Raw genomic sequence first — 26,009 nt, forward strand, 5'->3', positions numbered from 1 at the left:
GTTCCTGTTCCTACCTTTAGGATATAATACACGGCTCCTCTTCCGGACACGTTATTGTTGCATCAGCATCCAACCATCAAACACTGTGGCAATGTCGACCTCAGGAGAACCAGGTGCAGTATAGACTCTTTGGTTTTTACTTAATAGGTCATAGTTGAAAATGTCTTTGAGGCTTGTAATATTTTAATTTTATATGTTTTGGAGAACTGTCACAGCCATCAAGCTAACGTTAGCCGGCTAATTTGTGAAGCCAAAGCCTGCAGAGCCGCTTATAGCTAAAGGTAACACTGTCACAGCCAAACCCCCTTTAAAAACCCAGCTAGTTATTTATAGGCGTTATAGGCTATATCCTCAATCATGCAGTTCAACAAATAACATTAAAATTAAATTTTGCACTGAAAAAAGACTCTTTCTACTTCAGCATATGCATTGACACATGAGTTTTAAGACGTGACTCAAAGTTCTGAAGTGTTAAAAAGGCACGATAAATTTAAGAAATGCTTGATTAAAATGAGTGTTTTGTTTACTAAACATTAAACTGGGCTGAGCTTTTTCTGGAGGGTAAATTTTGACAAACAGTTTAAAGGGCTCGGTTAATCATTAATAATCTGGAACATAAAGTAGCTTTAAATCAGGGCATTACTCTCTTCTCTTTGCATCAGTCCATCCTAAACTGTTGTCGTGCAGCTTCTCTTCATCATGAATATTGTGTAACGGTCTAGGCATTACAGGTGTTAGAAAATATCGATTCTGCTATATATCATGATATTTCTTTTCACAATACTATATCGATATTAAAAAGTACTGTATTGATATTTTTAGGTATTTATTCAAATGCAGGTATGGCAGAGGTTTATTTTTGTTTTTTGTTTTTCTTTATTGTTTATATCTTATTTATTATTATTTAACACTGTTTTATTAAATAATGGTTATTTGAAGCATCCTAAAAGCATTTTTTACTGTCTGAGTGAGGCAGATGTTAGTTCCTTTGTTGGGATTGCACAAAAATAATGTTATGATGTTAGTTATGAACTAATAGAATATGAACATTTGAGCAGGATCTTTATCTGTAATGTCTGTAAAACATAATTTTAGTAAGTAGTTTTAACACAGGAACATTTTGTGATAATAGCATTAGATCCTGTTGTGATCAAATAAAAATGTGTTTAGTATTTGTGCATATTTCTGGTGTAATTCAATTCTTCCAGTAAATAATCATTTTTAAAAAAGAAACAGAATATTGCCTTTTTAACAGTATCATGATACATCGTGATATATCGTATCGTGATCCTAGTATTGTGATTTGTATTGTATTGCCCGATTCTTGAATACACACCCCTACTAGGCACCTGAACAGATGTGTTTTGATCATTGAGGGCACATAAGCGTACTGTCCCTGGTGTTTGGATTTAGCTCTGTTTCATTTCATATCATATCACCCTGTCTTTTTCTGTATCATTTTCAACTGTTTTCAACATATTTTCTTTAAAAGATGATGCATGTCCAAGAAGTTAATTTCTTGTGCTGTTTCAGTGTTCATCAGGGCTACCTTTTGCATCTCCTGACTCTCTCCATCAGTTTGGGATGTTGTTCTTGCAGTTTCTATATAACTGTGTTTCTGTTTCGGTCTGAGTACATCCATTGGGTGGGTACATTTGGGTGGGATGTTAAACTAAAGTTCATGTTTAAGTTTTGGTTTCATTCTTAGTGTTTGCTATTTTTGGCTATTATCATTAATTTGAGTTTCACTCTTAGTACTTTCACAATCATTTTATCCATATCAGTTCTACGTGTTTTATGTCATTGTCTACTTGGAGCCTGACATTTAGTCAGATGTTTGTGCCTGCAGTGGCCAAATGCCACAATCCAGCACCATGGCCAGAGACACTGTGTGTTAATATCAATGTGTAACATCTAACTTCAAGTGTGTACATCCGCAAATAACATTAAAATTAATTTTTGCACCAGAAAGAGCCTTTTATACCCCGGTGCAAGTATAGAAGTGATAAAACTGCATAAGAAGTTGTCATTTAAGAAATGTTCAAAAGTGTTTTTTTTAGCTAAATATGAAACTGAGCTGAGCTGTTTCCTAAAGGGTACATTTTGACAAACAGTTGAAAAGGTTCAGTTAATCATTAATAACATTGGTCAACAAGTAGGGCTGCACGATTAATCGATTTTAAATCGAAATCGGATTTTTTAATTAGGACAATTTTTAAAAAAGGGAAATCGTAAAATCGATTTCATCTCTCTCATGCCTCCGGGCCGCGCGCCTCCGCGTGCCCGCGGGTTACCGTAGGCTCTTCCTGTGACAGCGGTCTGTCACAGAAGTCTGTGTAATGACCGGACGTTAAATCTGTTCATGAACCCACAGTACTTATACCAATATAAGCCGTGGCTTCACGCACGGATCCCGCAATTGAAATATAACTGCAAGCGGATCACTAATCTTCCGTTGTCCCGGATCCGTACCGTACTGTCTTCTTCCGAACCGGGTCCGGGTCTCGGGGTCATCAGCCTCAGCAGAGGAGCCCACACAGCCCTGTGCCCACACACATCCACCAGCTCCAGTGACAGAATCCCTCCAGTGTGTCCTGGGTCGGTCTATTCCACGCACGGATCCCCCAGTTTAAATAGAACCGCATGTGGATCACTCATATTAACGTGGTCCACGCACACACGCACGACTGATGCCTGTCACTGACTGACACTGGTATCACTGCTGTGGGCCAGATACCCAGAAAAGAAAGAAAAAAAAACTTTTTTTTTTTTTTTTTAATAATTAATTTAGTCCTCTTACTTGCTAAATTTTTCATTCACAAATGTAAGTTCTGTAACACAAAACCAAATATTATTTATGTTTTGTAAGATGTTGAAATTTATTTAAAGCTGTTAGATAAATGTGGAAACAAAAAGGTTGTAACAACTATCAGTATTTGCTCTGATTTGGACATTTTCTTATAGTGTATTCCCCCTGACAAACTTATGTTATTTTCTTGTTGTATACATTGTTTGTATACTCTACTTCATTTCAAAGATTTAATGAAGAGAAAAAACAAAACAAAACTGTAGGTTCATCACGTGATCCCATCACAGCTTTGAGGTCAGAGCAGTGCCTTGCATTGTGGGCTGCTCACGAAAACGACATGCTGACTGCTGTTGCCTTTTCTAGTTATACCCAAAAATCGAAATCGAAATCGAAAATCGAGTTTTTAGAGGAAAAAATCGGGATTTTTTTTTTTCCAAAATCGTGCAGCCCTATCAACAAGTAAAATGCCTTCAGAATAAATGTAGTGAAACTTTAATTGTGTAAATGTACGTAAACCAATGTATGTGTAGTGACCCTTTTTGTAACAGTCTGGGCTTGTGTTTGTATGTGTATATTTTTTAAGAAACATTGAATATATTTTGGGGACAGTATTTTATTTGTAGTGTGTTTCCTCATAAGTAATATGACCTTTTATTCATGTGCAATTATATTAGTTTTTATTTTCACTTTTACTAAATTGCTTCAGCCTGATCTGTTAGTTTCTGTTTGACAACTTTCACTCCCCCAATGGTCAGGCACACATGAAATATATTAGACATCTATTCATTCAACATATTAATTCAATAAAAAATTAAAGGTGGTCAAAACAAGTGTTCCTTTTCAAGGGACTTACAGTTATTTATTTTTTACCCTTAATAGAATTAACCAGTTTTTGAGAAAATGTTAAACATGTCACATCACCACAATAATGTCAATTGCAGCGCTACTCAGTGTTTTGTCTTTCTTTTTTTTTTTCCTTTTTTTTTTTTTTTTTTTTTTTTTTTACATCTGTAGGAAATACAAGTGAGCCTTTGTAAATGTTACTGAACTCAGGCTGGTGGTTTAGTGGTTCAGTGACTGGATTCAGCTCAGTTTTATTGTTGTCTTTCATCCCTGCCTTTTTGGCTATGTCATTCTCAACTCCTTTTCAACATATTTTCTTTTAAAGGGAGCACTTCTGAGAACTTAATTTCCCCTGTGCTGCTCAGTGATGTTGCAGTTTCTATGTGACTGTGTTTCTGTTTCAGTCTGAGTACATTCATTGGGTGGGTACACTTGGGAGGGTGCGGGTTTTATTCATGATAATTATCATTATTTTGAGTTTCACTCTTTGGACTTTCACTGAGAGTCATTTTATTCATATCCGTTTCATTTGTTTATGTCATCATCCCATCCCATAGCCTCAAGGCAGATGTTTGTGCCGTTACATCCAGCCTCATGGTTAAATAGACTGTCTGTTATTGGATACTTCTACTCACTGCTACCATTAATGCCTATAGTATAGAAAAATATGAAGGTACTTCTGTTTTTGTTCCATCTCTGGGTGCAGATATAATTATCTGCCTTGGACACAGAGTCTTCTCTTATCCAGGTTTAGGTGTTCTGACAGGGATTGTATTTTATTTCTGTCAGATTCAGTCGTATTTGGTGGTCAACTCTCGGACCCTGTACCCCTCAATACTCAACTGTCGCTGTGGTCATGTTAGTGTGTGCTCAGGCTTTTACAGCCTTGCCGGTAATTCTTTGCGACTATTTGCCCTTTTGTTTTTGCAGCCTTTGAGTATGGCTTCTTGCTTCAGATAAATGAGGAGGCCGCGCTGGCAGTGGCCCTGAATGACTACCTAACCTCACGCAGCTACCTGGCGGGGTTCACCCCCTCCCAGGCCGACGAGAAAGCCTTTAAGCTCCTCCGCAGACCCCCAGATTCACAACATGTCCATGCTCTGCGCTGGTACAGACACATAGCAGCCCTGCAGCAGGACCTCAACACAAACAGCAGCAGTGAGTAGACAGTTATAGACAGCTAGACGTACCCCATATTCAACAGCCTGAAGGTCCAGAGGGCAGGAACAGTTTTCAGAGATGAATTTAAGAGCAGCTCCAACTTGATCCTCTACAAACATCCAAGTGTACAATATGTGGATTGAATACGGTTTATCACTGTTTAAACAAAGTGAGTTAGTACAGAAACATGTAACAGGTGTTCAACAGGCTCTGCAGACCCACAACACAGTCCCTCCGGGGAGGTCTGATGTTGCTATTGCTAGAGTTAATACAAATTTGACCAATCCCTGCAAAATTCAGGAATTTTTTTCCCAGTCACTGCAGTTTTTCGAAGTTGACCAGCCAGTCCTTGTATTACAAAAAATGCATCTTTTTTTTTGATGGGAAAAGCTGCTGTGAAATTGTACGTTTTAGGTCAGAACATCCCTCCCCACACAAAAGTGAGAGACATCCCTGGAGGGACTGATAAGAGCACAGGATGAAAAGTGTGCCATTTGTAGGAAATGTCTGTTTCTCTCAGGTCGAAGCTGCATGTGATGGAGTCATTTGAACATTTCCTGTCGTTCCTGTTGTGTTTTGCATGCTGTTTGTGGCTTTGACAGCTGCTTGTCCTCTGCTTTAGGGTCAGATGATTCTGATTCCTGTAGGTCTACATTACTTGGATAATAACACATTTATTTCTTCTCTGATGCATCACTGAAACACAGCAAGTGGCACCAGGCATAATAAACCCTGCCCCTTCCACATATTTTGCCCATTGTAAGTAAATGGGAAGATTTTAAAAAATCATAAAAAATTGGAATTTTGACCTACCTTTTCTAAAATGTAATGACATCTATTCTGGGTCACTGGCAGTCTATAAACCCAATTTGGTATGAATTGAACCTATAGTTTTGCTGCTAAATTGTTAAAAAAAGAAACAAATAAACAAACAAACCGATCCAAAAACAATACCCCTTGCCTTTTGGGGGGCGGGGTAAAAATACACAAATCTAATCAGCTCTCTTTTTAGTGTGACATGAGTCTAGACATGCTCAATCAAAGTCAAGATAAATTCTTTTCACTTCAGTATTTAGAGACTCAGAGTCAACACAGAAGACCACCACTTGTATTTGACAGGAAACGTGAGCTTCGAATAAGGATACATGGAGAAATTAAGCAAATGTCTTGGACTTATTTGTGAGAAAATAAAATGACTCAATCTCTAATCAGGAATATTGTCTTTATACAAAAGAGGAAACACATTCAGTAATTTATAAACCAGGCAAAAGTAAACACTTGTAGGATATTTTGGATGCTTGTGTTTGTGATAATAATGTCAGTGTTCAGATAGCAGTGTGTTTTTGATACCATTTGATGCGAGTCTGCCTTGGAATGTGTAAACTAACCACATTTCTGTTGCGTTATGATAAACGCCTGAAGAGCATGGGGTGTAAATCACATCCTGTTTGAATTGACTTGTTATGGCCTGAGTGTTTTTCTTTTATAGTCTCTATCTTGAATATCTGGTTTTCTTATTACACACACTTGAATTTATCTTTCACCTTTTCCCCCTCTTAAAATGAACAATACAAGATATAGTGCTGTAATTTTGTTCCAATTGTTTTTGCTGATTTCAATCTCACTCTAACACAGATTATTCTCTAATTTTGTTCTTTCCTCTTTTTAACCAGTGTCTTGTTATAAATATTACATTCATTACATTAATAAACTTTTTGTATAGCCTTGAATAAGTGTGACATCTTATTGGAAATGAAATAATTCAGTCCAACTTACTACTTATTTTATTTATTAGGGACCATGTACGATTTTAAACATTAATTTTAAACATAAATGTTGCCATTTGATGCATCATACCAGAGTTAGCCTTTAGCTAATTTACATCTGCAGTCCCCGCTAACTAAGAGTTCCAATCTACAAAAAAAAGTGTCTTGAAATTCTTGAAAAAAGGCTTGAAATCCTTGTTAAGCATGAAGCTGATTATGGAGCAAACAGAGCAATCCTGTGTAAAACAGTCATTGGAGTAAATGTTGGCTGTTTGATTGTGTTTTGTTGCAGTCAAAGGGAAGCGGGTGCAGCCTCCGTGGTCTCCCCCGGCAGGAACAGACGTCCCTCAGCTCAGACTCTACAACAGCCTGACCAGAGCCAAGGTACAGCATGCACAAACTAAAACCCTTTACATAGACTGATCTTATCTTGTAATTAGTCTTGAGAGGCGTATTGTTCCTACAAAGTGATGAGAGAAAACACCTTCTATTTAGCGGTAAACAAGCTTCCGTTATGATGCACACATTGTTTCATCTCTTGAAACGCTCAATCAGTTGTGACAGTAAAATTATTGCAACTTCTCGATTCTTCTGGTGGTTAAAGCCAGGACGGCCGGTTCTTTCTGTTTCATTATGAATATGTGTTGTTGTTGCTAAAGGAAGACTCTCATTTCACTGCATACAGAGTTTCCTTATAAGATAATGAGTGACAGGAAATGCCTCTATCCACCAAAATACACACCAAAATAAATTTTATTTCATATGCAGAATAAAATTTTTTAATCATTTGTAGGAAAACTTCTATCCCTGCAGGATTTCATCTAACAAATATTTATGTAAAGCTGTTTAAAAGTATTTTATCATTCATCAGCACTGGTATTTAATTGTCAGTAATGAAAACATAGTCCTGATCGAAGAAACGAAATAAACAAAATATTAATATATAAATATAAATATTAATATTTTTTCTATCATCATAAAACAGTATTGTTTGCAGGTAAAGACTGCCAAAGTTATTATTCAGCACTTTCTTATTTGGTACAAATATACAGGGTGTCCCAAAAAAATGTATACACACTTTTAATAATTGTAAAGTAGGTGTTTATTAAAATTCATTGAATTTTCAAAATGTAACAGAATTTACAAACATCATTTTATTGCTTTGTCACCGCCTGTTCTCAAACTGACGTCCGTTCTGGTCCAGACACTGCTGACAATGCCAAGCAATGGAATCACACACATCCCGAAACAATTCCCTTGGTATGTGTGCATTCACGTTCAATGGCTGCTCTCAATTCAGCGACTGTTGCAGGTCTCAAATTGTAGACTTTGTCTTTTAGGGATCCTCATTTTAAAAAAAAACAAAAAAAAACCAGTCTGGTGGTGTGAGGTCCGGAGAACGTGGAGGGTATTCAACAAAACCCCTCTGTCCAATCCATCTGTTTGGCAAGTTCACCTTGAGCAGCGATTGAACGTGAATGCACGCAAATACCAAGGGAATTGTTTCGGGATGTGTGCGATTCCATTGCTTGGCGTTGTCAGCAGTGTCTGGACCAGAACGGACGTCAGTTTGAGAACAGACAGTGACAAAACAATAAAATGATGTTTGGAAATTCTATTACATTTTGAAAATTCAATGAATTTTAATAAACATGTACTTTACAATTATTTAAAGTGTGTATACATTTTTTTTTGAGACACCCTGTATATGATGAGAGGTTGTTCCCTAAGAACTGAGGATGCTGACTTTTTAGAGGAGAGAATCATATAAAAATAGTCTGGTTGTGAGGTCCTACTGTTTCTTTTGTTTGATTACCTCCGCCAGAAGGCATTGTGATCGCTTTATTTTGTGTGCGTGTGTGCGTGCGTGTTTGTTTGTTATGTTTGTTAGCAAGATAACTCAAAAAGTTGTAGATGGATTTGCATGAAATTTTCAGGAAATGTTGATACTGGCACAAGGAAGAAATGATTAAATTTTGGTGGTGATGGGGGTCGGGGGGGCCCACAGGGGAGCCCCACTGATCGGCCTTGGTGGAGGTCTGCGCTCTCCGAGTGCTTTTCTTGTTTATCTCTGTGTGTCTGTCTGGACACTCCCCATCGTGGGCCACAGGCATTGATAGCATTAGAAAAACTATATGTATTAGATGTTTTTGGTATCTCTGTCTGTGCTCTGATCAGGTGACCCATCCTTCCAATGTTTCAGGAGCTGTTTGTTCCTCAAAAAGGGAACAAAGTGACCTGGTACTGCTGCGGACCTACAGTGTATGATGCCTCACACATGGGACATGCCAGGTACACGGATGATTATTACAAGCATTTAAAGACTCATGTAACCCATAAAGACCCAGTGCTAATTCCGTGGTGTTCCCGAATTAATTTTTCACTCAATTTAACCTTAATTTTAATTTATCAACATTTATAATGATATTATCCTGTGTATTTTGCATTTTTCAGTGTAGATCATGTATTTCTTGTATTGAATTCACTGATCATGTAGATGTTCATTAAAGCTCAGAGTAAATGAATGAATGAATGAATGTTTATTTCAGTTAAATACAAGATACAAAACACACACATATAAAAAAGACAACAAAACAAAACACCTACATATTAAAAAAGAAACAAACAAGCATAAAATTAACACATTTTGTAACTGAAAAAGGAAGAAGCTGAAGCCGGAGGCTTATTTCTGCTTCTCCTATTTACACCCTTTGTCCATGTCCACACCTTAAGTTGCAACAGAAAAATACTTAAACTTAAATTATACTACATCCAGTGTAATAAGTTATTTTGTAAACATATTACTCTCATAGCCCTTCATAATTTGACCAATTAAATTCTTTTTGAAACTCAACAGTGAGCTACACAATTTCACTTCATCCTTCAATTCGTTCCATAGCTTGACACCAATAACTGAAACACTGTGATATTTAACGTTTGTTCTTACTTTACACTTTTCAAACACAAACATCCCTCTTAAATTATAATGTCCTTTTCTTAACTTAAAGATTTTCTGAATACAAAAAGGAAGGTTTTTACTTTTAACGTGAAACATAAATTCCATTGTTTTTAAATATACAATGTCAAGAAATTTAGCAAACCAGATTCTACAAAAAGTGGATTACTTGATTGGAGATAACCAGCTTTGTTTATGACTCTAATAGCTTTTTTTTGGAGTTTAATTATTGGGTCTAAATTAGTCTTATACACATTGCCCCATATTTCCACACAATATGACATATATGGCATTACAAGTGAACAATACAACATATGCAAACATTTTTTGCTTAACAAGTCTCGAGTTTTATAAAGAATCGCAACAGCTTTGGACATTTTGCGTTTGATATATTCTATTTGTGGTTTCCAACAGAGTTTATGGTCAATAATCACTCCCAAAAATTTTGTTTCATACACCCTTTCAATTTCAATTTCATTAATTTTCAGTTTTATATCATCACTTCCCCTAGCACCACCAAAAACCATAAATTTTGTTTTATCTTCATTAAGTGATAACTTATTTACATCAAACCATTTTTTTAACTTGCTCAATTCCTTTTCCACAATTTCTAATATTTGTTTCATATTTACTCCCGAATAAAGCAAATTAGTATCATCTGCAAATATTGTAAATTTTAACTTACTAGATGCCATAAAGATATCATTTAAATAAAGTATAAATAACTTGGGTCCCAGAACTGAACCTTGTGGGACCCCACATGTTACGTTTCTAAGTTGTGAATTTGTATTTCCAATTGATACATACTGAGACCTATTTTGTAAATAACTTTTTAACCAGTTTTGCGTCACACCTCTTATACCATACATTTCACATTTCCGGAGTAATATTGAGTGATCAATTGTGTCAAATGCTTTCCTTAAATCAATAAAAACACCAACAGTATGTTGTTTCTGATCCACCGCTGTTGCTATATTTTCTGCAAATTCCATTACTGCTAAAGATGTTGATCGGTTTTTCCTAAATCCATACTGATGATCATTTAATATCCTATATTTGTCTATGTAGTCATCTAACCTCTTTACAAACAGTTTCTCAAGAATTTTAGAAAACTGTGGTAACAGTGACACCGGTCTATAATTTGACTTTCAAAGGAAATTCAATTCAAATCAACTCAAATTCAAAATTCAGGAATTTCAAATCCTTTGAATTTGAAATTCAAAGGCTATTATATCAAAACAGAGAAAACTGAAGAGAAAGTGACTTTTTCACCAAAGTTATCAATAACTGAATATAAACCAAGCACCTCCATCCACTGTCATTTATCAAACTCAGTGGGTTTTACTGATGAATCAATGTTGTAGAAGATGACGGTGTTTCCACATACAGTTTAGAACAGTAAATGGTTTTGGTCTGAACTCCACCCATAAGTACAAACCAAACACATCCTAACTGTATTTTATTGATTTTGTTTGTTTTTTATTTGCAGATCCTACATATCTTTTGATATTCTGAGAAGGATACTGAAGGACTACTTCAAATATGACGTCCTCTATTGCATGAACATCACAGACATAGATGACAAAGTATGTACTGCTCATTATCAACTGACTTTTTAAGTTTTTATTTTAAATTAATTCTGCAGTGTTAGGCACTATCACATCACAACAAGAAGGTCCTGGGTTCGATTCCAGAAAACTTTTTGTGTAGAGTTTACATGTTCTAAAGGCGAAGACATGCACTTATAGTTGAACTGGTCAGTCTAAAAATCACCCATAGGGTTAAATATGAGAGTGAATGGTTGTTCGTCTGTGTTTGTCAGACCTGTGCTAAACTCCACCTTCAGCCATTGGTAGCTGAGATATGTTCCAGCGTCCTGTAACCCCCTCAGGGGTTAAGCAGCTCAGAAAATGAATGAATTAATGAATTTTAAATTCATTTTTGTAGTTTTGTAAAGATAAAGTGCCATTGTACATGCTGTATATTTTTCCAGAGTTATTCCTTCATCAGAATCACCTTGTATTGGGCAAATATGTCAAGAGATATTATTACTATTTCAGTGTTTGGAATTATGTTAAACATTTTTACAGTCTTACATTTATAGTTTAAGGGTCTCAAAAACACTGCTATTGGCATCTTCTGTTTGCTCTTTGTGGCCTTCATGCTCATGTTTCTTTTTGTCAGATTATCAAACGGGCTCGGCACAACTACCTTCTGGAACAGTACAAAGAGAAGAACCCACAACCGACCCAGATCCTGGAGGATGTCCTGACTACCAGAGGGGTGAGAACCAACACTTAATGAAACTTACACCTCTGGTGAACTATCAGTAAGACTTGGTTAGTAATACAGCTCAGGGTACGAGAACTGTAGCTCACTTTTCCAAAGAATATCGGGGATCGATCTACTCTAATCTGTGTGAGACAAGAGACAAATGGGGGAAAAAGTGACTGTCAAGATTATGGTGATTTGTTTCACAAGTATAAAGCAAATATGAATGCAGAAATCATTAAACTGGAGTAAATTTGTCTTAGAGCTGTATTATGTTATATTTTTCTCTTTGGCTTTTAACTCAGTCTGAGGGGTTGGTTTTTATTGTTTTTATTAATTCCTTTATGTGCTTTATTACCTTCGCCAGGAGGTATTGTAATCACTTTGCTTTGTGTGCGTGTGTGTGTGTGTGCATGCGTGCGTTCGTGTGTGTTTGTTTGATTGTTAGCAAGATAACTCAAAAAGTTATGGACGGATTTGGATGAAATTTTCTGGAAATGTTGATACTGGCACAAGGAAGAAATGATTAAATTTTGGTGGTGATTGGGCCTGGGCGGGGGGCTTGCCGATCAGTGCCTGCCCCCCCCCCCCCACACACACACACACACACACCAGATCACCACCAAAATTTTATAATTTCTTCCTTGTGCCAGTATCAACATTTCCTGAAAATTTCATCCAAATCCGTCCATAACTTTTTGAGTTATCTTGCTAACAAACAAACAAACAAACAAGCACGCATGCACAGGAGGCAGATCTTATCTTGGTGGAGGTCTGCGCTCACAGAGTGCTTTTCTTGTTTGTTTTTATGTCTGTGTACAACACTTTGGCCAACTGTGTTATTTTTAAAGTGCTTTATAAATAAAGTTGAGTATTATTATCCATGTAGCTACAGCTAAGCTCAATATATTTATAGAATATGCAGACCTATGAATCCAAAGTTGCAAAATGATATCAAATTAAACAAACAAATCAAAACATTACAGCTTAATACCGTTCTGAAATATTTTGTAGATGACTGAAATGTTGTATTTATTATTATTATTATTTAATTTGTTGTTCAGCTGTCACTAATACAAATAAAATGAATTGAAGTCACACTGTAGTTTTTATGACATTCACCTAAATCTCCTGTGTCGTCACCTCTGTTTGTAGCCCTTTAAGGACTATTTGGCTTCGACCACAGACCCAGATAAGAAGCAGATGCTGGAGCGGCTGGATGCTGCAGTTACTGCTGCATTAGAGCCATTACAGGCAGCAATGAACAGCAAAGCAGCAGATGACATGGTGCAGCCTCTGGCCCAGGTAAGAATGACTTACATCAAGATGAGAATAGGAATTCTCCTCTGTTTGGAGTTCATTTCAATGCCTCTCATCTATTTGCTGAGAATCATGAACTGCTGAACAGAATTTCCCCAAATTTGACAGTTTAAAATGTTCATTATGACTCAACCATGAATGGTTTAGAATCCTGTGGTCAAAGGTCAACCTCACTGACCTTGAATACATTTTGGCCCTGGCCATGTGATGCTCTCTAAAAACACTTCTAAGTGAAGATGGCATGTTTATCACTGGAAATATTACTATACATCATTCATTTTATGTCTTTACTGCATATAATGTATTATAAGAGTCTGAACAAATGGATGGATGCAATTTGACACTTGACTGGTTTATTGAGGTATAGTACCATCAGGGGGTGATTCAAGGTACACTTACCAGAAAATATGTCACACTTATACATTCAAGGCCTTTTCATAGATATGAAATGCATAAACTAAACATGTAGAGGTTTTTCATCTGGAGTAAATAGTCATATTTAATCATGTATACTGAAATAATGTCTGATCAGTGTAACAAAACCATTAACAATTACGGAAGTTTTGTAGTTTAACAGAAATGTGTTTACTAAAAAATGACCAATCAGGAAAAAAAGGTAGAGTTTGTTTAAATAAGATGTTATTTTTTTCTATTTCATTTATATATTTCGATTTCTATTGTATTCTATCAAAGCAATATGACAACTGTTTTTCTCAGTATACAATGTTCTAATTCTGACCTTTTCATATTCTGTCTTTCCTTTTAGACGTTACTGGAGAGCGCCAAGGACTTGCTGTCCGAATGGTTGGACAAGCAGTTTGGAAGTCAAGTGACAGAGAACTCCATCTTCTCTATTCTCCCTAAATACTGGGAGGGAGAGTACCACAAGGACATGGATGCACTGAATGTATGTGAACAGCAGCAATTATTCACATTTAGAAACATAATATTATATTGTTCATATGAATGTTAGCTATGTTTTACATATGCAGGTGGAATCATGAACTGTGTAGTTAAAACACTGTTCCTTCTCTGTAACTACACATAACTTGCCCTATTGTCTGTTAGGTTCTTCCTCCTGACGTTCTCACTCGGGTCAGTGAGTATGTGCCTGAGATTGTGGAATTTGTGGAGAAGATCATCTCTAATGGTTATGGGTAAACGCAAACAGTTACTATATACTATTTATGTATTACACCCCAAATTACCATTCAGATTAGTAGTGTGTTAATGGTTGGATTTGTGATTTTTCCAGCTATGAATCAAATGGATCTGTGTACTTTGACACTGCGAGGTTTGACACCAGTCCACATCACTCATATGCCAAACTGGTTCCTGAGGCAGTCGGAGATCAGAAGGCTTTGCAAGAGGGAGAAGGTACACGTCTCCATCATTTAAGACAGGATCTTTTAAAACCTACTTGTTTTAAAGTATGACACTATTGAAATTAGTGCACTGTAGTGGTGCAAATTTCAGTTTTCCATGAGGCTTTGTACCAGTAACTTAGTATTGTTAAGTCATTTTAGCCTGAATTTTATCATGTTTATTTGATCTGACTTTGTAGGGGATCTGAGCATCTCTGCTGACAGATTGAGTGAGAAAAAGTCTCCAAATGACTTTGCCCTGTGGAAAGCATCAAAGCCAGGAGAACCGTCATGGGACTCTCCATGGGGGAAGGTAAGAGTTCACCTGATCTTTAAGTGTGTTTGTAGAATTATCTTTAAGAAGACAACAGAAAGGATCAGACATCTACCATGTTCACACTGCAGGCAAATTGACCCAAATGAAATTATTTTTTCAGGTTTTGAAAGGCTTCTGCTAACTCCAACTCTGTGTTATTCTTTGTTTTTTTACATTAAAAAAGGGAAGACCGGGCTGGCATATCGAGTGCTCAGCTATGGCAGGCTCCATTTTAGGGGAGTCGATGGACATTCATGGTGGGGGTTTTGATCTCCGATTCCCTCATCATGACAATGAGTTGGCTCAGTCCGAGGTAAAGAAAAAAAATACATTTAATTGAATGAATTCATATTAATAATTGTCATCATCGTCATAACTCCTTTCCTTGCAAAGCAGTTTAAATACTTTTAGTAATAGTCAACATTAAAGTTGATGAACTTTTAACACATTTAAACCAGTGTGACTAAAAGTAAAATCCATTTGTCGTCACTGTTTCCACTTCAGGCTTTCTTTGAGAATGATTACTGGGTCCGTTACTTCCTACACACGGGTCACCTGACAATTGCAGGCTGCAAAATGTCCAAATCTCTGAAGAACTTCATCACCATCAAGGACGCCTTGGCTAGAAACACAGGTGAGCTGCTTGATTTTTAAGATACTTACTTTTCAGATCCCTGAATTATACAGTGACATTAACCCATAAAGATCCAGTTCTGCATTTGTGGCAGTTACAAAAATTACTTTTTTTCTCTTATCAGTGTTGTATCACCACTTATTATAGTATCCTCCGCGTTTTGCATTTTTTTTCCTCAGAGGTGAAAATCAGATATTTTCCTACATTTAATTTACTGATCATGAAGATATTCATAAAAGCTCAGATTAAAGTTGAGAGTAATTATGTCAGAAATAGAGGAAACTGAAAAACATGTTCATGTTTTTAGGCAAATATATCATTAACTGAACATAAACCCAGTGTGTCCATCCATTATCATTTATCAAACTCCATGGGTTTTACTGGTAAATAAATGTTGTAGAAGATGACAGTGTTACCACGTTCACTACGGCGCATCTGAACGTCTGAATATCTGATGACCATGAAAATATGACAAACTGTATTTTACACCTATTATTTACCTGTAGTAATAGGATTAGTAGATCAGAAGTTATTTAATATTTTAGCTCAGTAGAGGATTTTAGTTCCCAGTGGCTGTTTGGGAACTAAACAACTTTATGAGTTAACAATCTCTGTGTGTACGTTGTCCTAGAGTGACCCAGAATTATTGTGGGCCTATAAGTGTGCTTATAGTTTATAAATGTAATCATTTGATTTATATGAAATAATAAGTTATCTAGCCTATAATTATAAACATTAAAATTCTTAGCTTTGCACATTTTGAGAAAATCTTCATTGTCCAAACATAGTTCAGTTTTCTGTCAGCAGAGGGCAGTCACACTTCATCTTATCACAGGGCTTGTCGATCTGTAAAAAAAAAAAAAAAAACCCACTCATGAATAAAAACCTTGTCGTCCTACAGCTCGTCAGCTCCGTCTGGCTTTCTTAATGCATTCCTGGAAAGACACACTGGACTACTCATCCAACACCATGGAATCAGCCGTCCAGTACGAGAAGTTCATGAATGTGGGTGAACATGGCAAATGAGGCGCTAATCATCCAGACGTCTGTCTCTTCATTTGTAGTAACTGAATATTTTGTACAACAGGAGTTCTTCCTCAATGTGAAAGACATCCTGCGTGCTCCCACTGATATCACTGGTCGCTTCGAGAAGTGGGAGGCAGCAGAGGTGGAGCTAAACAACTGGTAAGAGAGCAGATTAATGATGTGGTTCCCAGCCTTTTTTGACTCATGACGCCATTTTAACATCACAAATTTCTGGCGACCCCAGACATTCAAAACGGAGACTTTCTTTTTTTCCTTTTTTTGCTAAAATTAATTTGTTTTTGATCATGTAATAGTTTGCTATACTATGTTACAAATAAACATTAATTTTATACGATATTTAGTCTATATTATGTATATTATTATGGACGGAGGCAGAAAAGCCAGGTGTAGATTACTGCACAAAGTGAGAATTTTATTTTCCTTGGTCAGGATATGTACAGTCAGTCCATCTTGTATTTACAAGGCTGACAATTAAATATACTGAAAAAAAAACAACCTCAAACTATGAATTATGAAAGAGCTGCAGCATCTGAAACCACAATGAACATTTGAAAGATAAACAGTACCACAGTGCTTCAGTTTCAGCTTCACAGTTTGTCATGTCTTTTATGTATTTGGATTGTCTCTCTCAACTCACCATATAATTTTTATTATTAGTAAGGGTTTTGTTTTGTTTTTTTTATCAGTTACTAGAAACTTCAGGCGACCCCATTTGAATTCCAGGTGACCCAAAGGTTGAAAAACACTGGATTAGAGGAATATCTATCAGAATCACGTGTTTAGTACCAAACACCTGCCTTTTGGTTTCTCAGTTAGGGTTCATTTGAGCTCATATGACACTATACACTTAAAATAAGACACATTACAGTATCTGGATTTTATCTCCGTTACCAGCTCTATAAAAGTAGTCATATTTGCATTGACATGTGCATTTACAGTGTACAGGCAAAATATAATTCTCAATATATTTCACAGTTATAATGTTTATACAAGTCATGACCTATCAATCAATCAATCAATCAAATTTTATTTGTATAGTTCCAAATCATAACAAAAATTATATCATGACACTTTACATATTGAGCTGGTCGAAACCAGACTCTCCAGCCAATTTACAGAAACCCAACAGAATCCTCCAGGAGCAAACACTTGTGAGTGGTGACAGCAGAAGGAAAAACTTCCTTTTAACAGCAGAAACCTGGAGCAGACCCTGACTCCTGGAGGATGGACATCTACCTTGACCAGTTGGGGTAAAAGAGAGAGGGTAAAGGAGGAGAAAATGAGAGAGAGACTGGGGGAGAAGGGGGGGGGGAGTATTGGGAGACACATGGATGCAGTTGATGCACAGATAACTGAACTAGAACTGTCAAAAGTAGATCAGCTGGTGTTAGTATAATTACTAAAAACCACAGCAAAAATTCATGACTGTTAATACTGCTACTACATAACAAGTACTAACAGTGGATATACTACTATTACAGCAGTTAGTACAAATGATAGAAACCACTACCATCTATGGAACTGTATGATAAACACTATCATATCTATATGGATAAGTGGCAGAAAGTAACTCAAGAATGCAGCTACTGTTGATGAAATCTACCACAACGGCAGTTTTGTGACAAAAAAATCAACACAGTGAAATGTTGTGCTGTAGAGTATTGCAGAACATTTAGCACAGTTTTACATTTACTAGATTTGTTTGCCAACACAGTATGTAGCCATTTGTAAGAAGTGTCCCCTTTTTGTTTTTGTGTTCTTTTTACTTTTCAGATTATACAGATGTTTGTGTTGCGCTCCTCCAGTAGTAGTACTAGTAGTAGTAGTAATAATAGTAGTAGTAGTACTAGTAGTAGTAGTAATAATAGTAGTAGTAGTAATAGTAGTAGTAATAATAGTAGTAGTTGTAGTAGTAGTAGTAGTAGTAGTAGTAATAATAATAATAATAGTAGTAGTAGTAGTAGTTGTGGTTGTAGTTCACTGTATTCTGAACACCACTGTCTTTTTGCAGAGCAGATAGTTATGGCAGAATGACTTCCATTGGACTGACCCATTGGGTGTTTTTGTTAAATGCACTGTGTCAAGTGTTCAACTGGACAAGACACTGAGACAAGCCTGAAAACAATTGTAAAATACCGTGATTACAACTAACTTCATTGTTCCATATTGTAGATAGTACGGTCACTCAGGTGCATCATGACGATGAGACACTGTAGGATGGGAACTACTGTAAAGACTAAATGGCTTCTGCGGTTTTCCAGTTTTTACGATAGGAAGGCGTCCATTCATGAGGCTCTGTGCGACAACATGGACACTCGCGCTGTCATGGAGGAGATGAGAGTACTGGTGAGCCAGAGCAACACCTACATCGCCAACAGGAAGAACGCCAAGCTGAGGCCCAACCGCATGCTGTTGGAGAGCATTGCCATGTATCTGACCAACATGATGAAGGTGAGAATGTTTTACAGCAGCAAGTAACAGAACAGGAGAGATGTGGTTCAGTGGAAAACTGGAGCAACAACTAGTCAATGAGGTCTCCACTGATACATGCATTTACAACTATTTTTATAATCGGCTTGGCTCATTTTCTGATTATCGCTTTGTAACTATGAATGTTTTCTGCTTTCTTTCTTCCTTTTTGACAATAAACTGCATATTTTTGGGAAATACACAAGCAATTTTAGGATGTGATGCTGGGCTAGTTTTTACAAGTTTGTGTTTTTACCTTTAAAAAAAATATACAATACAAATTAACTAATGAGTATGAAAAAAATCCTAACATAATGAAGACTTTGTTGTGGCTTTGATAATTTTATTAAAAAGGATACCTTCTGTTTTCACCACACTCTTCTTTTCATGTGGCTCAGCCTTTAATTTATGAAACAAGAAAAAATTAAGTACTTACACAATAAAGTCATACTATGGTTATTTTATATATGTGAAATTTCCTAATAGATATTAGGAAACCATTTATTAAAAAACATAATGAAATAAAAAGCCTCACATTTGGTCCACTTGGTTTATTTCTAAGTTTATTTATCTATACTTATTTTCTCCAGGCTGTATTTTGTGGATGGGATGTTCCTTGATGTAAAACCTGTTTGTATTGTAGAACCACTTCTGCAGTGCTCACCAAACCCTCTGAGACCTGTCTGTCATTCTCTAGGTATTTGGTGCCATCGAAGGGTCAGAACCCATCGGTTTTCCAGTTGGAGGACAAGATCAGAACGTTGACGTGAGTACGGAGATTTTTACTCAGCAAGTTATCTGCATTTTCAGTCAAACTAATTATCAACAGATTTGGACCAGTGTGGTGCTGTTGGCTTTTGTCTATCTGTTGGTCCAGTCTGCCTTAACTAACGCTGCTTTCCACATGTCTATTGAATTTCATGAAAATTGAATATATATATATATATATATATATATATATATATATGTATATGTATATATATATATATATATATATATATATATATATATATATATATATATATATATATATATACATACATACATACATACATATACATATATATATATATATATATATATATATATATATATAATTATTATTATTGTTATTGATTCTCATTGCAGCTGGAGAGCACAGTGATGCCGTACCTCACAGTGCTGTCAGATTTCAGAGAGGGTGTCCGAAAAATTGCCAGAGAGCAAAAAGGTAAGGTCCTGTTCAGTGTTTTTACTGTCTTTACACTATTATTTTTATTATCGAACATTGATATATACTCCTCTTTACTCACTTAACACTTTAATTGAAATAAATGAAGATGGAGTAATATTCTGTCAGAATATTTATATATCCTCCTGAGGCCCAGCAGTGCATTTTTGTCCTCTGTAGGGGACAAAGGTTTCAGTTTTACTTAAAAAATGCTGTCCATTGCAAAGGACATTCCATTAAAAAATGAATAAATAAATAAAAATAATTTTAAAATCTGAAAAATTGTTGCATTATGCAGTTTCCAATCAAGACGATTGTTTAAAGTATAAAAGCTAAAACTTTCACTTTCCTGGGTCTCAGGAGGATAAGTATATACGTGTGTGTTTATTTTTTTCCCTGCTCCTTTAATTATACTTGCACGGAGCAACTGTAACACGTGATAATTTCCTCTGGGATTAATAAAGTATTCTGATTCTGATTTGTTTCCAGTGATGGAGTTGCTGCAACTCTGTGATGTGGTCCGTAATGATACCTTACCTGAACTGGGAGTCCGACTGGAAGATCATGAAGGTAACTGAGATGAAAACATCAGGACAAAGTTACATTTCTCACTCAATTTATTAACCTTATGGGGACATTTGGACTCTCCTTTTAACCATCCTAACACTAACACACACACACACACACACGCACACACACACACACACACACACACATACACTATATTGCCAAAAGTATTTGCTCACCTGCCTTGACTCGCATATGAATTTAAGTGACATCCCATTCCTAGTCTATGGGGTTCAATATGACGTGGGTCCACCCTTTGCAGCTGTAACAGCTTCAACTCTTCTGGGAAGGCTGTCCACAAGGTTTAGGAGTGTGTTCATGGGAATTTTTGACCATTCTTCCAGAAGCGCATTTGTGAGGTCACACACTGATGTTGGACAGAAGGCCTGGCTCTCAGTCTCCGCTCTAATTCATCCCAAAGGTGTTCTATGGGGTTGAGGTCAGGACTCTGTGCAGGCCAGTCAAGTTCATCCACACCAGACTCTGTCATCCATGTCTTTATGGACCTTGCTTTGTGCACTGGTGCACAGTCATGTTGGAAGAGGAAGGGGCCAGCTCCAAACTGTTCCCACAAAGTTGGGAGCGTGGAATTGTCCAAAATGTCTTGGTCTGCTGAAGCATTCCCAGTTCCTTTCACTGGAACTAAGGGGCCAAGCCCAGCTCCTGAAAAACAACCCCACACCATAATCCCCCCCTCCACCAAACTTTACACTTGGCACAATGAGGTCCGATAAGTATTGTTCTCCTGGCAACCAAAATCAAACCCAGACCCGTCCATCAGATTGCCAGATGGAGAAGTGCGATTCGTCACTCCAGAGAAGGCGCCTCCACTGCTCTAGAGTCCAGTGGCGGCGTGCTTTCCACCACTGCATCCGGCGCTTTGCATTGCACTTGGTGATGTATGGCTTGGATGCAGCTGCTTGGCCATGGAAACCCATTCCATGAAGCTCTCTGTGCACTGTTCTTGAGCTAATCTGAAGGCCACATGAAGTTTTGAGGTCTGTAGCGATTGACTCTGCAGAAAGTTGGCGACCTCTTCACACTATGCGCCTCAGCATCCACTGACTCTGCTCTGTCAGTTTACGTGGCCTACCACTTCGTGGCTGAGTTGCTGTTGTTCCCAAACACTTCCACTCTCTTATAATACAGCTGACAGTTGACTGTGGAATATTTAGGAGCGAGGAAATTTCACGACTGGATTTGTTGCACAGGTGGCATCCTATCATAGTTCCACGCTAGAATTCACTGAGCTCCTGAGAGCGACCCATTCTTTTGCAAATGTTTGTAAAAGCAGTCTGCACGCCTAGGTGCTTGATTTTATACACCTGTGGCCATGGAAGTGATTGGAACACCTGATTCTGATTATTTGGATGGGTGAGTGAATACTTTCGGCAATATAGTGTACATTACCTAGCATTAGCATTAGCACATAGCACAGTAGAAGCACTTGGGTGCTATTGAAGGCTCTCAGAGATCTCCCGATCTTCATTAGCACATGATCAAGGATGCCGACAGTAGAATGAACTTGTTTTTAATGATCATCATATTGTTGAATTTAAGGACATTATCTTTGTAATTTACACTTAGTCGTAAAAGGGAAGACATTAATGTACGGTGATGTGGTGAGAAGGACTGAATTAACCAAAACTGTGTTGCAGGTCAGCCTACTGTGGTGAAACTGGTGGACAGGGATACGTTAATGAGGGAGAGAGAGGAGAAGAAGATGGTAAGAGAGAAGGGGGGTGAACACATTCTTTAATCAGGCACCAAAGACTGATCGTGTTGTTTGGAGCAGTTGATTTTTATTTGTGAGTGAACCTTCAGATTTAGTAGGTAAGAAAAATTCAATGCATGATCATTCTTAGTGCTTAAAAAGCCAGAGATAAAATGTTGAAACTCAAAAGTTCATACATCAAAGGATAAATTAAGTTGAAAATTAGAGCCAAAGAAAAATCAGTCAATTAAATTTTATTCATAGAGCGCCAAATAATAACAAGTTATTTCATGACACTTCACATTTAGAGCTGGTCTAGACCACACTCTGATGAAATGTTGTGTGTTCAGGATCAGAATAAAACAGACTTAAAAATGTTATTTCCTTCCCGGTTTCCTCATTTTTAATTGTAATGCAACACCGGTAATCAGTTCACACTTAAAGGTTCACGGTGACCTGTTGGATTCTTTCACAGATGGAAGAAGAGAAGAAAAAGAAGAAGGAAGAGGCTGCCAGAAAAAAACAGGAACAGGAGGTCAGTTAAGAACTACAAATCTTACCAACATGTTTAGTAGTGCATTTACGTATGTTTTTTCCAAGTAAATCCATTTTAGATGTTTAAATTTGGAGAGAAAATTAGAGAAAAATGGGTAGTAGGTGGTGAGGTGGAGTAGGTTGAAAAGGTTGTTCATAAAAAAAAGGCTTTTTACATCTGTAACTGAGGACTCGAGTATCCAGGTCTCTCTGTGTTCCATGTAAATGTTATTTTCTGTGATCCAAACTAGAATAACCGTCATACCCTGGATACTAGTGTGCATGTAAACACAGTCTGTGTTCACTGATGACAAATATACGAAGATGCTGGTAAAGCCCTTTTCTCTGCTCTGTCCTCTTATGGTGAACTGTTGAATACGGAATATACTTATTTACTCATTGCCTTTCTGTTTCAGATGGCTAAACTCGCAAAGATGAAGATCCCTCCATGTGAAATGTTCCGTGCAGAAACTGACAAATATTCCCAATTTGATGAAACGGTAACTTTTTAGTTTTTTTGTTTTTAGAGTGAATGATCAAGACAGAACTCCAATTATGACATTTTGTCCCCAAAACCCTACATGTACTTACTTTAGTTCAGTGTAAGGGGGTGTTTTCAGGAGGACATTTCTTCTCTCATTCTTTGTCCACTCTGCTCACACTCATTGTAATTCCTATATTATTAAGCTTTGGGGGGATACGTTTTAACAGATTTTATATCTAAGAAATCTTAACAGAGCTTTGATTATGTTATATTAATATTCATGTGTTACATCAAAGTCAGCTTTATGTGTCAGTTATGCTATATGTACAGCACATACAGAAAACTGAAATTAGAATGCTGTAAGGCCCACGGTATCACAAGGAACATAGTAGAAAAAATATAAAGATATAAAAATAGAATATATCTATAAACCTAGAATATAACTTTTGAACAGCAGGGCTTGGAGAGAATACGTCATATATTTAATAGAGATGTAACGATATGAAAATTTCATGTCACGGTTATTGTGACCAAAATTATCACGGTTATCTTTATGATCGCAATATTGTTGAAATGTGCTCAAAATGTTCAAAAAGTACTTATACACACACTGAAATAATTTAACCAAGTTGTATTTTGAAATAAATAAAATAACACGCACAGTATACTTTCTGGTGGCAGAAACATTAAAATAACAACGCGGTATCATGAACTGCGTACAGATAACACACCACTTTTAATTGGTGTGTTATCTGTACGCATTCTAAGCTTCAGCGTGTATATTTACGCCGTGTAAAATAGCACAATTAGCGGCTAGCACGATTAGTGGTTAGGGTTACGTTTAGGGTTAGCGATTAGCATGATTAGTGGTTAGAGTTAGGTTTAGGGTTAGCAATTAGTGCGACTAGCGGCTAGCATGTTGACACACCATCAAATGGCATTAAATAACACGCCAAAGGATGAAAATGCGTACGTATAGCACGCAAAATGCAATAAACTGGCGCCACCATACAACGCAATTTCACGAGATTAGTCTGAAAATAATAACATGTAAACAGCAAACGTGCAAATGCGCATTAAAGATGGCACCCTATGGCCATAAGAGATATCTGTACTAGGGGTAGGAATTGAAAGGATTTGATCAATATCAGTGCCATTGTTGATTCTTTTCCCCAATCCAATTCCATACCAATTCTCCTATCGATTCTTGAGTGTTTTTTGAGTGGGGAAAAAAGTAATTGGACAGGTCATAGTGGAGCTTGTTTGACCATTTCCGCATCAAATCATTCACAATGAGAGAGAGAGATAGTTGTATGGGACAGAGGTGCGCTCGGACCAGGTCCATGTATTGTACCCAGTCTGTGCAGGAGGTCCGTGGGTCGGGTCTCGCTGCCTTCAGGCATGTTTTCGCAGGCCAAACATTGCAAACTGCACATGTGCCTGGAGTTCCGCTGCTTCTCCAGGAAATGAGCAGTATCATCGTGAGTTTTCAAAGTGCTGTAATCAAACACAGTTTTCATGATAATAAGAATTTAAATGGTAATACTAACAGTCGGGCATTTAACAGTGGTTTATCAGTATAATATGTAATGTCTGTATGTAAACCTGTAGATTGATCTGTACATGTATTGAAGTGAACCTGTCGTCAACAGGGCTTCCCCACTCATGATGCTGAAGGGAAGGAGCTCAGTAAAGGACAAGCCAAGAAACTTCGCAAGCTCTACGAGGCTCAAGAGAAACTGCACAGCGAGTATCTTCAGACAAACCAAAATGGAAACTGATTGTTTTTGCAAACTATCCATCCGCTTACAGAAAACCTGCAGAATAAATGTCAAAGCCAGAGATCCTGGGTCATCGTTTGTCTCCTGTTCATCTGTTCACATGCAAAAAACAGAGAAAAGTGTTTGAGACAGTCTTTATATAATCAAAGGGACTGTGTTGTTTTTCCAGAGACAATGGAGGAAAACCATAGTCAAGAAGACCTCCATGTTTCCACGGCAACTTTCATAAAAAATGAAGTGAGATTTCTATGGTGCAGACCGGTAAAGAGCAACTGCTGGTGATTTTCTGACTTAAATCCGTAGCACTGCCGATAAACAGTTTAAACTTAACTGCATTATGTCTGAATGATTTTTTTTTTCTTTTGTATCAATTAAAACTGAATTGTAAGCACTGTTTTACAGCCATGACATCAGCATTTTTTCTTGAAAGTGTGCCACTTCATAATCTTTTTAACATGATTGAAAATACTGTATCATGAGGTTATTTTGGTTTAATCCTTTTTTTACTTTGAGTGGATAAGTTGCTTTATAAGGACATTTTAGTGCATTTTCACGTCACTTTATTAGGGTGGTGTTAAAGCTAAAGCCCATGTTTCATCTCTGCAGTGTTTCCTCTCATTCTATCAGCACATATTGGAAGGAGTTGCCCTGTTTCATTCCACTGATGGATATTTTAGGAATAATTCTATCTATATATTTGCAGTTTATTCCAGATCTTATGAATGGGCAGCCGTTTTCACCTTTGTCTCCTCTCGTAACCCTG

At 37.0% G+C, this 26,009-nt stretch overlaps 1 protein-coding gene across 2 annotated transcripts; it reads left to right on the forward strand.

The window, feature by feature from the left end:
• The first annotated feature begins 7 nt into the window (after positions 1-7).
• cars1 (cysteinyl-tRNA synthetase 1) lies at positions 8-25,730 on the forward strand. Of its 2 annotated transcripts, XM_030161683.1 has the most exons (23): positions 16-113; positions 4,583-4,810; positions 6,872-6,963; positions 8,783-8,871; positions 11,025-11,121; positions 11,720-11,818; positions 12,962-13,111; positions 13,893-14,033; positions 14,195-14,283; positions 14,382-14,503; positions 14,691-14,803; positions 14,991-15,119; positions 15,311-15,440; positions 16,342-16,445; positions 16,528-16,625; positions 18,749-18,938; positions 19,654-19,722; positions 20,085-20,166; positions 20,656-20,736; positions 22,392-22,459; positions 22,923-22,982; positions 23,398-23,481; positions 25,118-25,730. In XM_030161683.1, exons 1-23 carry the CDS (start codon positions 92-94, stop codon positions 25,244-25,246), a joined length of 2,466 nt encoding a protein of 821 aa, XP_030017543.1. In that variant the 5' UTR covers positions 16-91; the 3' UTR covers positions 25,247-25,730. The 2 variants fall into 2 exon arrangements, with proteins under 2 accessions (XP_030017548.1, XP_030017543.1); XM_030161688.1 differs by lacking the exon at positions 4,583-4,810 and having other exon boundaries at positions 8-113.
• The last annotated feature ends 279 nt before the right edge of the window (positions 25,731-26,009 follow it).

This window comes from Sphaeramia orbicularis, chromosome 3 (assembly GCF_902148855.1).
Source record: "Sphaeramia orbicularis chromosome 3, fSphaOr1.1, whole genome shotgun sequence".
Classification (NCBI taxonomy): domain Eukaryota; kingdom Metazoa; phylum Chordata; class Actinopteri; order Kurtiformes; family Apogonidae; genus Sphaeramia; species Sphaeramia orbicularis.

Bases quoted from the DNA above. Each gene is read 5' to 3' on its own strand.
- cars1 (XM_030161683.1), top strand. From the start codon at position 92: ATGTCGACCTCAGGAGAACCAG. The intron at 4,811-6,871 runs GTGAGTAGACAG...GTTTTGTTGCAG, and splicing joins CCTCAACACAAACAGCAGCA to TCAAAGGGAAGCGGGTGCAG. The intron at 16,626-18,748 runs GTAAGAGAGCAG...GCGGTTTTCCAG, and splicing joins GAGGTGGAGCTAAACAACTG to TTTTTACGATAGGAAGGCGT.